The following is a 15,803-nucleotide window of genomic DNA, read 5'->3' on the forward strand; positions in this document are numbered from 1 at the left end:
GGAAGCCTTTTTTGCAACCACTTCCTAGGTACCAGTTTTCCTCACCCCGAACCCGAGGGTGAGGGCCTAAATGACCCCACGCGCCTGTCTGCACAGCAATTTCTATCACTGAGAATCAGTGAGTGGAAGCAATTTCCCTGTCGGCAAGCTGGGGATGGGGTGCGGTGTGGGGTCAGCGCAGACTGCGCCTTCGCCCCAGTGCCGTGAGTGTGAAGCAGCCCTGGGCCACAGAACCGCCCTGGCCAGACAAGTGTTTCCGGACTTGCCAGACAGAGGCGCAGGGTTGGCCCTGGATCCCTGGCCAAATCTCAGAGCGTGAGGACACATCACCTCAAGGATCACAAACGAATACTTTTGGAGAGACCTTTGGGAAAGAAAGGAAGCCTCGGACAATGTCGCCTCCAGGGGGAGCACAAATAACATTTGCAGTCTCCTGACGAGGGCTCGCCTCTTTGTGGCTGGCTTGGGGGTGCAATATGCTGCATCTCTCTTAGTCACCGATTTCATAGAAAATGACTCAAGCTCGTGCTGCGAAAGAAAGGCGTGGGGCGGTGATGCTGAAGCAATAAGCCAGGAGACCCACCACCCTCCCAGCCTCCGCGCGCCTTTCTAATTATTGTTATTAATTATTTTTAAAACACGCTTGGCCGCTGTTCCTGGTTTCTAGTTGCGTGGAGCACTCGCAGGCGGATAGGATGGCTCCTGCCTTCCAGGCGGAATTTAAATAGATACATCTGTATCATTTTGCACAATTGCGTCACCGTTGAAGTCGTCGTGGTTCCCCGAAAGGCCTCCACGTCTCCTCCCGGCACCAGGGCCAGCAGACGCTTCCGGGCTCTGGCCGCACTTTCGCGAGGAGCCCTGGGCTCCTCCCGAGCGGCTGCCCGCGAGCCCCTCCCCCAGCTCCCCTCCCGTCCTCCCGGCTCCCGGGCGCCTCCTCCACTGCCTCCGCGCCCGCCTCACGGGGAGCCAGGCTAGGGTGAGCGGCAGGGCCCCCCACGGCGGGCGCGGGTGCGAGCGCAGGGCGCGGGACGTGCGGCTCTCGGGACCGCCCTCCTCCGGACCCAGGCGGGCGGGGGCCGGGGCGGTGCGGGGCGGGCAGAGCCGCCTGGCCCCTCCCCTCCGCCGCCCTCCCCAAAGTTGCCGACTCCCCCGGGGCCGGACAGTCTTATGATCCGGCGGATCCTCCTGGGGAGGCCGGGCAGGGGAACGGGTTCGGGCGCTGAGCGGCGGGGCCAGCGGGCGGACGCGGCGAGCGGGGCCGGGGCGGGGAGCGGGGCAGCGATCGAAGCAGCGGCGGCGGCGGCGGCAGCGCCCCGGGCCCGCCGCACCTTCCCCTCCGGTGAGGGGAACCGCTGCATGGGGCCAGGGGGGCTGCCCTGCTGCGCCGAGCGGCGGCGACGGCGGACCCCCCAGGCGGGCTGGGGCTGAGCCCGGGGCCGGGGCGGGGGCTCCGGGGGGACCATGCCCCGAGGCCGGCCGGCCGCAGCATGGCTCACGGGCCCGGCGCGCTGATGCTCAAGTGCGTGGTGGTCGGAGACGGGGCGGTGGGCAAGACGTGCCTGCTCATGAGCTATGCCAACGACGCCTTCCCCGAGGAGTACGTGCCCACTGTCTTCGACCACTACGCAGGTAAGCCTCTGCCCTGCTGACTGAGGGGCTGATCCCGGGCCGGGAACTTTGGAACAACTTTGGCCGAGCCCCCCTGGCTGCCTCCTCTGAGCGTGCTCCCCTCCCCCGCCGGGCCCTCTGCCTGGCGGCCCCACCCCCAGACGAGGCTGTGTCTCTGGACACCCCTCAACGCGACTCCCACCCCTCCCTATCTCCCCCCTCGCCCCTTCTCCCACACTTCTCAGTTCCCTGAGCGCCCTCCTTGACCTTCCCGCGGTCGCTTCCCTTACTGCCCCAAGCCCCTGTGGGGAGACATCTGGGGACACTAGGGTAGACGTGGCTATGGGACTTGGGAGAAGAGGGGTGGATAACAGGGGTGCACATTACGACTAGATCTCATGCCACTTTGGCAGCGAGCTGAACGTTAAGGGGGGTGTTCTTTCCCGGGGAGCACCCACACGCCTCCCCGTGATTTGGGAAAGTGTGTGGGGGTCCTGTGTAAAACGAAATTGCTTGACCTCAGGTCATTGTGAGCGTCTCTCCCCACCCCCACCCCTGTCCTTGCAGTCAGCGTCACCGTCGGGGGCAAGCAGTACCTGCTGGGACTCTATGACACAGCTGGACAGGTAAGTGTCTTGGCCTCTGGCCGGTTCCTTTACCCCCACCTTTCGCCAATTCTGTGCGACTGCGAAGGGCCTTGGGAAGCTGAGGTGTCTAGGTGGGAGGGTGTGTCTTCCAGGGGCTCCTTCGGGATCGGGTCTTTTCTTAAGTCAGCAAATTAAGGAAACAAACCAAAAAGAAAAGGCTGAACAGTGCGAACCCCCGGGATGTGAAAGTTTTTGACTGTGTGGGTCGTTACGTGCGTTGCCTGGTGTGTGGGTCCCAACTCCTGTTGCAAAGTGGCGGCGTCCAATGGTGAAGCGCTCTTATTTTTAGTTGCTGGTGACCAGGTCTCCCCCCTCACAGCCTTTGTCTGGTCCCTCATTGGTGAGTGGTCTGCCTGCCCGAGGAGCCTGATTGGTGGGAAATGGCATCATCTAACATGATGGGAAGGCATTTGGTTCTCGTTATGTTTATTACAACATCATTGCACTCTGGGACTCCAGTCCCTGAAAACGTAATTTGTGGTGTTACCAGAGAACCACGGGGAAAAAGGAAAGAAACAACAACCCTCAGCCACTCCCTGGGGTGCGGAATCGCTAGGGTTAAGAGTTCAGCATGAGTCTTTCTTCCCCCTGGAGGGCCAGGTGACTGTGTTTTCTTTGGAGAGATTATTGTGCAGAAAAGAAAGGAAGGCTTCTCCCTTCGGCCTCTGGCTAGTGTTTGCAAACCAGAAGGGCCAGGCTGTTCTCCTGAAGGATTAAGGCGTTTTTATTCTCTCTCCCTGACCCAGCACTACTGACTTGCCAGACCCACTTTCTTTCCTCTGGGGCTAAGGTGATGAAGTTTCAGAATTCAGCTCTGCTATTTGGCCCGAAGTCTCGGGAAGAAGTTTCTGTGTATTGTGCAGACTTAAGGACCCTGAGGAGATAGGAGCCACTGAAGGGTTTCGAGTGGCTCTGGGGGAAGATCAGTCATTCAGTTTCTTCTTTATTTTCGAAGCGGGGGGGGGGGGGGTGGCTTAAGAAAAAAGAAAAAAAAGGAGAAAGACCAGACCACTACAGATACTGTATACCAAATATGTGTTGTTTGTTTAGATTTGCCTTTTGGAATTGTACACTCTTTGATTCTATATTGACATCTGGAAATATCTTGTGGGTTGGGTTTTTTGGGGGAGGGGGCTTGAAGTGGTCCTGATTTCTAAACTGTCATGGGAACATCTGAGGATGGAGAAGTGCGGTTCAAAGGGCCAGAGGACACTTCTGTCATCCAAGGTGTCCAGGCCAGTGCAGCCAGGTCTGATTCTCAGATTTGGGGTCCTGGTTTGGTTATTCTTTCATTGCCCCCCCTTTATCAGTTATGGAAGGCAAGGAGTGGAACTCAGATACCACCAACTTTTAAGTTGTGCTCTTGATAGAGAAGACGTTGACATCAGTTGAAAATAGGGAGTGGGGGGGAGTTTCTAATTTTAACTTTTCATACTAGCTCATTTCATTGTTGCAGTGATGGGGTTTTAACCGTGCACCTTGTTTAACAGGACATGTGGGTGTCGGAAGTCTTTATACAGAGACCCAGTTACAGTTAACCCTATGCCCATGTATGCACATCCCAGGTCATGCGGCACACAAGGGTTTGCTGCTGAGATAAAGACCCTTGCATCACCCCAATTTGAGATCCTGGGGAGTGCCGATGTCTGCCCCCTATTGGCCAGATTGTTAGTGTGCATAAATTACCTGAAGTTTTCCAGTCATTCTCTTGGTGGTGGTAGACTGGGTGGGGGTGGGGAGGATGCGATGGGGGTGCGGAGTCCTGTGCCGCCTGATGGTAGGCGCTGCTGGGTTTTCACCCACTTACTGATACTTTTGATTCGGAGTTAAAGTTAGCGATAATTCATTCCATTGGTAATAACCAAATTTAGCCATTATCAGACAATATAGTAGGGCTGTTGTATCATGCTAAGCATCTGGGCTGTACAAAAGAGAACATTTAAGTTAGCCCCCTCCTCCTGCTGATGGTGTGAATGTATGTAAGAGTCTGGATCGGATGTGTCTTACATAGATTTCGGTGTTGATTTTTTAAGACCTGATTTCTCTATGAATAGGTATCAGTTTCCTCTTATGATACTAATAGTAGTAAATAAATACATAGACATACATGCACGTACTTGCCTGTCGAGGATTTTCAGCCAGATAGACAACAGAGGAAAGCATATAGGGACCAAAACGTCTTGAATTCAGATCTCTACCTTGTGTGTAGTTCTAACCAAGTTATTTACTTTCTCTGTAATAGTAAAATGTGGGATAATTAGCATCTATACCGAAGAGCCGTAGGCTGCCTTAAATTCATTAACCTTTGCAAAAACAGTTGGCATCCACAGTTCTTTGTATATAGTAGGTGTGCAAATGGTGTTACAAAAAATTACTGTGCTCTGCTGTGGGCAGTGTCACTGGGCGGGGGGGGGGGGGGGGGTCACAAGTGGAAGAGGACATAATGTATCATATCCAAAGTTGATAGTCTACCAGAGGGCCTGATCCCAGAAGTGATAGCAGATGTGTGGAGCCAGAGAAATCCTTCCGGGCTCTGTGTTGGCGTTGAGAAGCTAGGGGCACGTGTAGTGTAGGTTTCTGTTGGTTCTCTTTTTTCCCCCCCAGAGACAGAGGGATGAGGAGGATCACAGCACTAGGAAACACTTGCCTTCTCTCCAAACTGTTTGCTCATATGTGTGGGCGCTTGGCACATCTCCTTGAAGAAACGCAGTCATGCCTCCTCCCTCAGGTTGGCATACCTCTAGTTCACTTTTTTACTCTTGGCCTTCTTGATGACCCCGGTCAAGTCCAAAGGCACAAGCATCATTTGCCCAGTTGACAAATTAGGAATCTACGAGTCAGGGGAGGGTGGTTAGGTGGTGACCTTTGGCCTTCTTGAGCAGGCTGCTGTCTACTTGACCTTTGTTGCAATCAGCAGAGAGAGAATCAGAGTACAAGAATGTGTCGGACATCAGTCCCCATCATAAACCTTGTGTAGGACATCTCTCAATGCTCTTCTCGCTCGCAAGCATTGCTCCTGAAAGGAACTCCCTCCCCTTCTTGGCTGAGCCCCAGGGTGGTCCTAGGACAGCCTACCATTTTGACTGCCAAGTGTTTTGGAGTGGAAGTTGACATAGGCTCCCTCCTCTACCCCGGGGGGCCTTACACGGAGGTCTGGCTCTCTGCCTGTCTCCTGTCTGGGGTGGCGGAGTCGGGACGGACACTTCTCCTTTCGGTGTAGGCTCTGTACTAGCCCTCTGCTTGTTATGGCAGGGATTAGAAGGTGGGGTTGTCCCCGGCTGCCACTCTTGGGAATGAAAGGAAGTGGGGCGCTCTCTGCCCAAACGAGCCAGCAGGGATGTGCTTAGCAGGCTGCACTCCAGCTCCAGGCTCCAGGCCTGATCTCTTAATCCTTGGCAGGAAGGTAGAACTTTGATGCTCTCAGGAGGGAGTCACTGAGATCCAGTTTATCCCAGGTCTCAGGGCACGTGATGGGGTGCGTTTGGGATCCCTAAAGTTGTAGATCCGGCCACTGTCTCTGTGTCCAAGATCACATGTGTGCTTTAGGTATACCATTACTATATCTGGCAACTTAAGCATCTGGGCTCAGGGTTGCATACATGAGAGCTATAAATATCTTTACTCCAGTGTCCCCCGGGGTAGCTTTCAATGACAAATGAGATTTGCTTCACATTTGCCATAACCCAGCAGCTGTAGCTGGTTGCCCACCACCACCACGGGAGCTCTCTGGGTACCCAGGGAGGCCCTTCCTCCAACAAAGGGAACCTCCACTGAAGGCAGCAGCCAGGAGGCCCCTCCCCTCTTCTGCATTTCTTGGGACAGCACCCAGGAACTAGCATAATGGGAGGAGGGAGCGATGGGCAAAGGTACCGCCAGCACATCAGTGCGTCCCGTCTTAGGCAGGGCTTGTCCACAACACCTTTCCAGGTAGACCTTTCCCAGAAAGGAAACGGCAGGCAGGTGAGCTGATGGGAGTCAGAAACAATGGTTTCCCTACTTCAGTGTGCAGAGGTGGGGTACAGGAATTGGGCACTCACACCCCCCAAGTCATCGGGTTCCCTCGGCGCCCCGCATTCCATCCTTGAGGGAATGGAGTGTGAGAGGAGTCTCAAGGCTCTTTCTAGATAGACCTGCAACAGGTGAGAAGGGGCACTGAGCCTCTGGTTTCCCTTGGTAACCCACTGTAGATTTCTTGTCTGGATTTTGCTAACCTTTGTAGAAGCTATTTATAACCCAGGCTGCACTGCGTCACACAATGCTGCTTTCCTCCTCTGTATTGAGAAGGTAGGTGGTCTCTGTTCATTCATAAGTTGTTCCTGTCTAAAATACTACACCGTGTTTCCCTGCGTGGGGCACTGGTGGTCTGTTCCAGCTCCAGCGTGGGCCCGAAGGCAGGGACCTTAGGGTGGGGGCAGTGCCTGATTGTGCCTCGGTCATGCTTCAACCTTTTTTGGGCCCTTTGGTCGACTTCCAACGTGATTCTCCTGAGGTGTCCTGACATTTTCAGACTTTAAAGTTTCCTGGCTGGTATGCTAAGCATCGGTCCTACAGACATGCCAAGCTGTTGCCTCGTCAGCCTTGAGGAGCTGGGGAGGTGGAGGGCCATGATATGGTCACAGAGCTAACTTTTTTTTTTTTTTTTTGGTGCAGTACTGGGGTTTGAACCCTGTAGCCTCATGCTCAGGTCAGGGGCCTTTTGGAGACTTGGACTTTTGTAGTTTCATTGTGGAATTTGGGGTTTCAGGGGATGATAGCGAATGGCAAAGCCTAGCAGCTCTCTGTGGGAGTATCAGTTTCCAGCGAGGACGCATGTGCTGGAGGCCTCAGCAGCAGGTACTCCCCCAATCCCCCCCCCATCCCCAGGCCCCAGACACAGCAGTGATGCTACAAAGAGGAAAAAGGCAGAGGCAGAGAAACCAGGAAGAAAAACTACAAATGCAGCAAAAACAAAAACAAAAACAGAAAACAATGATTTATGACTGCGATAGGCTACATTTCCTCTTACACCCTGGGGGGTTGGTTTTGCCCTCATTTGGCCAGCTTTGGCTGGGGAGTGGCTTTCTTTGCCCTCAGCACTTTCTTGTTCCTCTTTTGGTGCCTGTTACAGCTGCTCTGCACCCTGGCAAGCCGGCAGGTGGTAGGTGACAGCTGTTCCAGTCCTTCACATGCCCCAGTGAGTGGTCTGGGACCACTGTCCGCCATGGCCTCTGTGGATGCGTCATATTCTAACCGAGCCCCGGGCTGGAGGGGTACTTCACCACATCCCCAGAGCCCAGTTCTGTGCAGAGCCCAGTTCTGTGCTCCATGGTGCTAGGCACACACACATCTTAGAACACATTCGTTTGCATTTGGCCCTCCTCTTGCTCGGCTAATCCTGCTAGCCTGTGGCTAAGAGCATCAAGTACAGCCCCCTTCCTGCTGATTTGAGCTGCTATCTCTGAGGGGAATGAAGCAGCCATGTGGACGATACATCACGCTACCCATTTAGTCTCTGACCTGGCTCACTAGGCTAGGAGGGTACCAGGCTCAGACCTCAGCATCTTCAAGGCCTTTTGCTCCCTGGCCTCCTGAACTGTTTTCAGCAGTGGGAAGGCGGGGTTTGGATTCTGCAGATGAACATCAAACTTTCTCTGTCCTTCTGTGGTTGAGATCAGCCCACCAGCCAGCACCCCCCCCCCCACACACACCAGCCTCTTTCCTTCTGTATGAGTTGGGGAGACAGTTTCTACCTTGCAGAGTGGTCTCGAGGATTAGGTATTTCGTATGTGGTTGCCCAGTCCCAGGAGTGCCATGCCGCCTCAGGTCTGGTGCTATCCATTTGGTGCCTGTTCTCAGTCCCAGCTTCTGTGGGAGGGAAAGGAAAGTGGTGAGCCCCCTGGGAAGTTCATCATGCAAACAGGAGGCTGGTTGAGAGCCACGCTGCAGGACGGTGAGGAGGTAGAAGGCAGGAGAGCACCGCCAGCCAGGGTGGGCTGTAGAGTCCTGGCCAGGCTCTGCCACTTTCCACCGAGAACCTTCGCCTCCCGAAACTAAAGTCCTCATCGCCTCCCGAAACTAATGTCCTCATCCGTACAATGGGGTCATGATAGTGCTTCCTGGTAGGGCTTGGGGGCCAAGTCAGAGCTTCCTAGCTCCCAAAGGATTTCTTCCCCTCCTAGGGTGGCCAGGTGAGGCTTCACGTTCAGCTGTCCCTTCCAGCCACTCACCCATGCTCCTTGTCCCCACAGCAGCTCCCGTCTCTCTGTGCCACTAAGTGCGAGTTTGAGAAGCGTGGCGCTGAGTGAGGCCATGGGGTGGAGTGTGTAAGAGAAAGCTCGAATCTTGGCAGGGGTGTGGGAAGCAGTGGAGAGAGGGCAGCCATAGGAGGTGTCCCACTTGTGTCTTCCAGGAATTGGGATCCTTGCTCTCGCTGTCAGCTTGAGATGTAGGCCTGATAAGTAAACTGTGGACCTTTCTCCTTTTGACTGACAACTTAGTAATTAGATATTAACCTGCTGCTTTGTTGCTCGTTGATTTTAATAGAAAAGCAAGCTGAGGAGGAGGCCTCCATTGTTGCTATCTCTTTTGTGGTGGCTGGCCAGGGAAGTGAGCCAGCCTCCTCTCCAGATCTCCGTGTGTGTGTGTGTGTGTGTGTGTGTGTGCGCGTGTGTGTGTGTGTGTGTGTGTGTGTGTATGTGACCTCAAGGCAGACTTAGGGGGACTCAGCCTTGAGTGATGTTTCCCCACAGAGCAAGCTTGTGGCCTCTCTATTTTCTCACCTCTATGAGTCATGGAGGCTAGCGGTGCTTGCCTTATTTTGCAGGGTCAGGACGGTTAAGTGGCTTGCTCCAGGCCATGTGGTTGGTGAACATTAAAAGGCGAGTTTCTGGGGTGGGACTCTGGACTGCAAGTCCTGGGATCTTCGTGTTAGCTGACACTGATGGGCTTGCCCATAAGCAGATGCCTCCTTGTTCCACAGCACACGCTCTGTTGTCAACGGTTCCGTGCAAAAACTCCCATCACGATTCCAGGCAGGAGAGCTGGTAGTGGCTTCTGTAGGTGGGATGCCAGGAGCTGGTGCTGAAACTGCTCCACAAATGTTGTTCCTGTTCACTCTCAAGGCTGTTTTGTCTATTTGCCCACAAACCACTGTGCTTCTTTAACGGGGACATTGTGGTGATATCTTGCTTGAACAAATAAAGCCTGTCTGGGGGCCAGAGAATGGAGCTTGCCACTAGCTAACCAGAGAGGTCTGGAGGCTTTATTTGCTCAGGCAAGATACCACCACAGGGCACGTCTGGGGTGGCACTCATGTCACTCTGCTGATGAGTGAGTGGACGAAGCTTGGTGCCATTTGCCTTATGTCCTGTGTTGAACTGTTAGTGGACTTCCTTCAAGCCTAAGGGATAACAGCCCTCTATGTCCGTTTCTGCTTCCGGTGCCCTGTTTGGCCCACTTGACTTGACCTGTGGTTGGGGAGATGCCCCACGTTTCAGAGGTTTCATATTTAGGGGAAGTTGCCTCTTCACAAATGTGTGTCTGGGCCCTGAGGTGTAGCCTATTATGTACATTGAAAAGAGATTGTCTCTTTTATCTAAATGTCCCCTAAATGTATCTGCCACTTGCTGCCTATGTGGTTTGCCTGCTTGGGCCATCCACATTGCCACCACCTTGTCCAGGGGCTCCCAGGTCCCCTAGCTTCCGGCTTTCCCTGGTAGCTGGCTGATGAGAGCATCCCTCTATAGGCAGCCAGCAAATGGTCCCTGAGCATCAAGTCTGGGCTGGGGCTTGTGATGGAAGTATGGTGGGCCTGTTTCTGGGGTTGCCAAGGAGGCCAGTGTCTGCTCTTCTGGTGGTGAACTCCCAGTGTCAGTTAAGTCAAAGCAGGGCGTCCCAGGTAGACAAAGCACCAGACTGGATTCCTGCACGTACTGGCTTCTCGGAGTGTGGTCCTCCCTACAACACTTACTGCCAGGGAAGTTGTTAGGCATCTCAAATCTTAGAATCTACCCCCATTGCCTAAATCACAAGCTTGGAGAAATCGCTCTTAGTCCCGGCTGGACACGTGAGTCTGACGTGGGCCAAAAACCGTCAAAGCTGCACAGACAACTGTGTGTGGATTCTGGCATCTCCTCTCAACAAGCTCCTCACACACACACTTACTACCTTACACACCCTCCCAGCGTCTGGGGAACACGACTGAGCTCGTCGTTTAACCTTCTTCCCTCCTGACATTCGCCGGGCCTCCTTCCTCATTTTGGACATGTGTTGGGACTGCCCACATTTGCTTAAGGACTGGACCCCTCCCAGCCCGCCCGTGGACAGGAGAAAAACAGCAGAGGCAAGGATGTCATGTGTCAAACCTTGGCTCCATGAGCGTGCTGTCTGCCTTAGGGGTGTGCAAGTTGTAGACTCCACAGGCATTCCCCGATGACGTCCACAGGCCAAGCCATGCTCTTTCCTGCACACTGAGAGGACAGGTGTCCTTAGCTGAGGTTTGTTCATGTGCCCCATCACGGGGGGGGGGGGGGTGGCTTGGCTTTGTGCTGTCTTAGGTGGGCTGTGACACCTTCTGGTCTTGAACCCCAGGCAGGTGACAGTGGCTGGGCGCAGAGGAAGTGCTGTGTTGCCTAACACCCACCTTGGCAGCAATGGCCTTTTCCTTGGCTGACTTAGTGTTCTATCAAGTGACTTCTTTCTCTATTCCTCCCTGCCCCCTGCCTTTCAAATGTTATCTTTTCGTTTCCTTAAGAAACAAAACAAAACAACCAACTTGTTCCGGTGTAGAGGTGCCATCCTTCGAATAGCACAGTGGTTAGGATGATGAGTGCGTTGGCTCAGAGGGGACCTGAGCGTCAGAGTCATTGATAGAGTTTAATTCTGACTCCAGTTCAGTTAAAGCTCCATTTGCCCTAATCGCCACAGGCTGTCCTCCCCAGCCAGCTAGGTCAGGGCTCTGCCACTCTTATTACCCCAAGGTGTTTCTAGAAGCTTCCTTGGCCCTGAATACATAGGGATGGAGCTAGATGTGGGGAGAGGACAGAGGTGGGGCAGAGGAGGGATGGAGATTTCTGCTCCCACATCGGGGACTCTGTCCTACAGATGGAATCACCCAGAAGTCCAGGAAGTCTGAGGGGGGTGCACCCAGCAGCCCTCTCTCTTTTAAGGTCGACCTACACCCCACTTTTGAAGTTTAACTTAGTAACTGACTGAGATACAACCCAACACTTGGCTCCTTTCCTGGGTTGATCATCATTACCCACGAAGATTGGAGTGGGGGGATGCGTGTGACTCAACCCTTACACGGGGTTTGGAAATCCCCATAGGAACTAGGTGAGGGTTGGATCTCAGCGAGTATGTTGGTCAAGTCATTATGGAAAAAAAACAAAAATCAAAACAAAACCCCCTGACTTTCATAAGTGGCTCCGCCATTTGGAAGAGGATTCTGACCTGTCTAGACGTTATTGAAGGCTTTCAAATCCGCTTGTAGGCAGTGGTTTTACTGCATTGCCTATGTAAGCACAATGACACTCGCTGCTGGGCCCAGGAGGAGCCGGGCTGCCGGCTGCATTTGGATATAATGCTGGCTGTGGGTTTGAACTGTTCTCCAGTGAGTCTGGACCCACAGATCTGTGCCTTCTGTCAGGTGTGCCTCCAGAGTAGCTGTGGAGATGAGAGGGAGGTAGCGGAAAGGCTGTCTGGTTCAGGTGGGTCTAGACAATACAGCCTTCCCACTAGCACTTGGGTAACAGAGGGGTCAGTAACCCAGCAAGTGGGCGAGGACTATTCTGTTCCCTGCATCAAACTGGCCATGTGTGTATATACTCTTGCTTTAATACTTAAAGCTGAGATATTGCAAACCACAGAACATTTTTATTATCCCCCACCCCGCAAGGAACTTCACACGCATTGTTGGTCACTCTCCATACCTCAGCGACCACCCGTCCGCTTCTGTTTCATAGATTTGCCTATCCTGGGCTTTTTGGGGAGCAGATATTTGCTCTTTTATGTCTGGCTCCTTCCGTTTGACGTGTTTCCGGAGTTCATCTGTAGCGCAGGAAGCGTCAGTATGTCATTCCCCTTTAGCTGGGATTTCTCTCGTTTAGTGTTTTTCCATGGCCATTCTCTAGGTTCTGGGGACCATAAAGAGGGCGGGAAACCAATGAAAAGTACTGCTGACCTTTGTCCCCCAAAAGAATGGGCCCCTATCCTCCTTCCTGTCCAGTATTCTTGCTCCCTTTGCACTTTAGTTCCTGGGTTCTCTCATCTCCATCCCTACCCTAACTACCTTTTTCATCAAACGTATGCATGTATGGAACACAGATGAGGTACGGAACAAAAGTACCTATCCAGTGGGTTTTCCCCTTTGTAGGGATGGTTTGTAGAATTGGGAAGACGTGTACAAAGCTGACCAAAACACAAGTAGAAAATGAAGAGTCTGTGAAAATGAGAAAAGTGTCACAAATTCGTCCACCCAGGCAGAGTCTCTGTAGAGTCCCTTCAATGCAGTGGCCTTATTGGGGACAGTCATGGATGGTCAGGTCCATGGATCTGTATTGTCTTGTAAGAAAGAAACAAGAGTCTCAGTGAGGGTGCCAACAGGCATATGGAAGGAAAAAAAGACTAAGATAAAAATCAGTAAGCCACAGAAGAAAAGTCAGTAGCCAATTAAAGTTCACTGTACAAAGATATGCAAATAAAAGAGATTTTTAATCTGTTGGATTGGATAGGAAAAATTGATATCCAAGAGACTGGAAAGTTAGTATTCTATCAGGCACGGTTAACCTGGCCTGGGGGCTACACGTGCCCAAAGATAGCTATGAATGTGGCCCAGAAAAAATATATAAACTTTTTAAAACATTCTGAGATCTTTGTAAGTGTGAGAGATTTTTGTTTAACTCAGTTACACAGTGTGAACTTTGTAGATGGCGTGTGGTGTTGGTACATCAAAAGGTTGGGCATACCACGTTGTTGGGAGTAAAAACCGCCCCAGCTAGTTTGAGGATATTTGACAAAGCCTCGTGAGTTTGCAACGACCCACTTCTCTGAATGCATAACAAGACAGCACTCAGAGTACACGCAGACTTACATAAAGTGGCATTTCTTCCCTGCGTTACTTACTGCAGTGGCCAGTCATACACACAGTGATGAACAGCGAAGAGGCAGTGATTGAACACAGGACAGTGCGTATTAGGATAATAGCAGCCATTAAGAGCTGCTTTCACAAAATTGTAAAGAAAGGTAGATGGCTAATGATGCATGCAGGGTGGTGAAAAAGCATGAATTAAAACTGTAAACAGCAGAGATTGCAGCTTTGAAAATATACACAATAAACAGAGGGGAAATTGTAACAAAGTAGTCAAAGCGATTGGCTCCCAAGTGATACTAGTGAATAATTTTAGAAATGTACCCCTTTATTCTGTTTCCCCCATTTTTTTGAGGGTCATTTTATTTTCATCAAAGTTTTAATGTAGGTGGTTTAAGAGCCAGCAGTCCCGAGAGGGCCCATTAAGGAGGAACAGAAGCTCTCTCTCCCTGCTTCTTGTACAGCAAGGATGTGTCCCCTCCCATGTGATGGCCACTGTCTACAGCCAGCGGCTTGTTTCAGTAACAGACGTTATGTCTTCACACCGTGAAGCTCCCTCTCTCTAATGATGCCATAATTCCCAGGCACCCCTTCCAGTGGTGGGCTTGTAGTTTCCGTCTCTGTGACTAGGTGGGCCCTGTACGTAGGGCGCCATGCTCGCTACCCCCGCTGCCCTGTGTTCCTGTAGAGTTGGGGATTGACTTCTTCTCTTGCTTAGTTTTCACGGCAGGCTCCTGCTTCCCTCTCAGCCTGTCCTTCCACAGAATCCCCTGCATCCGGCATTCTGTCATACTCTGCTTAGAGCATCCCTTCTGAGCCTCCTACCCGCTCCTGGCTGTCCGGTGCCCTTTAGATGCTATGCACATCAACTTTCACCGTCACTGCCCGTTAGTAAATTCCCCAGATGTGCTTAGGATATCCCGCCTTCCCCTTTAGTTACTTGCTCTGATGGAGGATGTTATGGATTTCCCCAGTGAAGCTTCATTGGGGGGCAAGTTTTTTGTTTGTTTGTTGTTTGTTTTTTCGAGACAGGGTTTCTCTGTGACTTTGGAGCCTGTCCTGGAACTAGCTCTTGTAGACCAGGCCAGTCTCGAACTCACAGAGATCCACCTGCCTCTGCCTCCCGAGTGCTGGGACTAAAGGCATGTGCCACCACTGGCTGGCTGGGGGCAAGTTTTTGGACACCTTGTGTAGCTCTGGCTGTCCTGCAACTTGCTCTGCAGACCAGGCTGGCCTTGAGAGCCGCCTGCCTCCGCCTCGCAATGCTGGGATTAAAGGTTTGCGCCACCATCCCCTGACCTGATAGCTTTTGTTGTTGTTGCCTTTAGACTTGATTGACAGCTTGAAAATTATAAACCTTTTTTTTTCTTCAGCATTTTTGTTCTCTTCTAGTTTCTGTTTCGCTTTTTTGAGTCTTGTGCCAACTGGGTTCTTGATCTGTCTTCAGGAACCTGGCTCTGGAAACATTCAGGACCCCGACTTCACCCTCCTGAATTGCCATGGTATCAGCTGTCGGGTGGAGTCCAGCTGGCAGCTGCACCCCTGCGTCTAGAAATTTGTGTTTTGCTTCTAGGAAACTTTCTGGTTCATTTCTTTGATTTCTCCACATGTCTGTTATCTAGATTTGAAGGCCAGAGTTCCTGGAACGTCTTCTTAATTTTCTTATGTTGTATGGCTTCTGCGTCATTTTGCTCTATTTTAGGGTTATTTCCTCAATTTTACTATTTATCACTACATCCGATTTTGCTTTCTAAATGTGATTCTGTTTTTAATGTTCAAGGACCTTTCTTGTTTTCTAGATCCCCCCCCCCCATTGCTCTTCTAGGTGGTTTTTTTTTTTCTTTGAGACAGGGTGTCACTGTGCATTCCTGCCTGGCCAGACACTGTATAGTTCAAGCTGTCCTCACACTCAGATCTATGGGCCCCCACCTCCTACGTGCTGGGACTAAAGGTGTGCACCACCACACCCAGCATTTGGTTTATTTTTTGATGAAATACCTTCTGTAATTTCTCTAAGGTGTTAATGCTATTCCCTTTGGAGTTTTATTAACTGCAGTATATTGATCTAGTTTATTATTTGTTCTTGAGGGGTTTTTTGTGCCTAATTTAGAGATTAAACACTGTCATAGGTGTATGTATATAGGAAAAATACTGTATATGCAGGGTTCCAATAGTGTCCACAATTCCTGGTGTCTGAGAGTCTTAGACTGTATGTCCTGCAGATATGGGAGGGCTGCACTACACAGTACAGTCTAAATAATGATGTTTATCAGGGAGTAACTGAATGTAGTGGTTGTGGTATACACTAGGAGTGACCGAGTCTGTCGACTTCCATGGAGTCCCATGTCTGTGTTTCTGCAGGGTGGTCGCTGTACGGATGTCTTGGTCCTTTGAATGGCCCTTGATTTCTGTGCCTTTGTTCTTTAGAAGTTGTTGTCTCTGCATCTATCTGCTCTCGTCTCAACCCCTGCCACTCAAGG

General features: G+C 51.7%; 1 protein-coding gene across 1 annotated transcript in view; it reads left to right on the plus strand.

Annotated features, from left to right (window-relative positions):
* Nucleotides 1–1,275: 1,275 nt before the first annotated feature.
* The window catches only part of Rhoq (ras homolog family member Q), a 36,851-nt gene continuing 22,323 nt past the window's right edge, over nucleotides 1,276–15,803 (plus strand). Inside the window, exons 1-2 of the mRNA XM_005077271.4 lie at nucleotides 1,276–1,632; nucleotides 2,179–2,237. Coding sequence (XP_005077328.1) covers nucleotides 1,491–1,632; nucleotides 2,179–2,237 — 201 coding nt within the window. The 5' untranslated portion in view covers nucleotides 1,276–1,490. The remainder of the gene's footprint in view (nucleotides 1,633–2,178; nucleotides 2,238–15,803) is intronic.

Source organism: Mesocricetus auratus, unplaced genomic scaffold (assembly GCF_017639785.1).
Source record: "Mesocricetus auratus isolate SY011 unplaced genomic scaffold, BCM_Maur_2.0 Super-Scaffold_100676, whole genome shotgun sequence".
Lineage (NCBI taxonomy): Eukaryota > Metazoa > Chordata > Mammalia > Rodentia > Cricetidae > Mesocricetus > Mesocricetus auratus.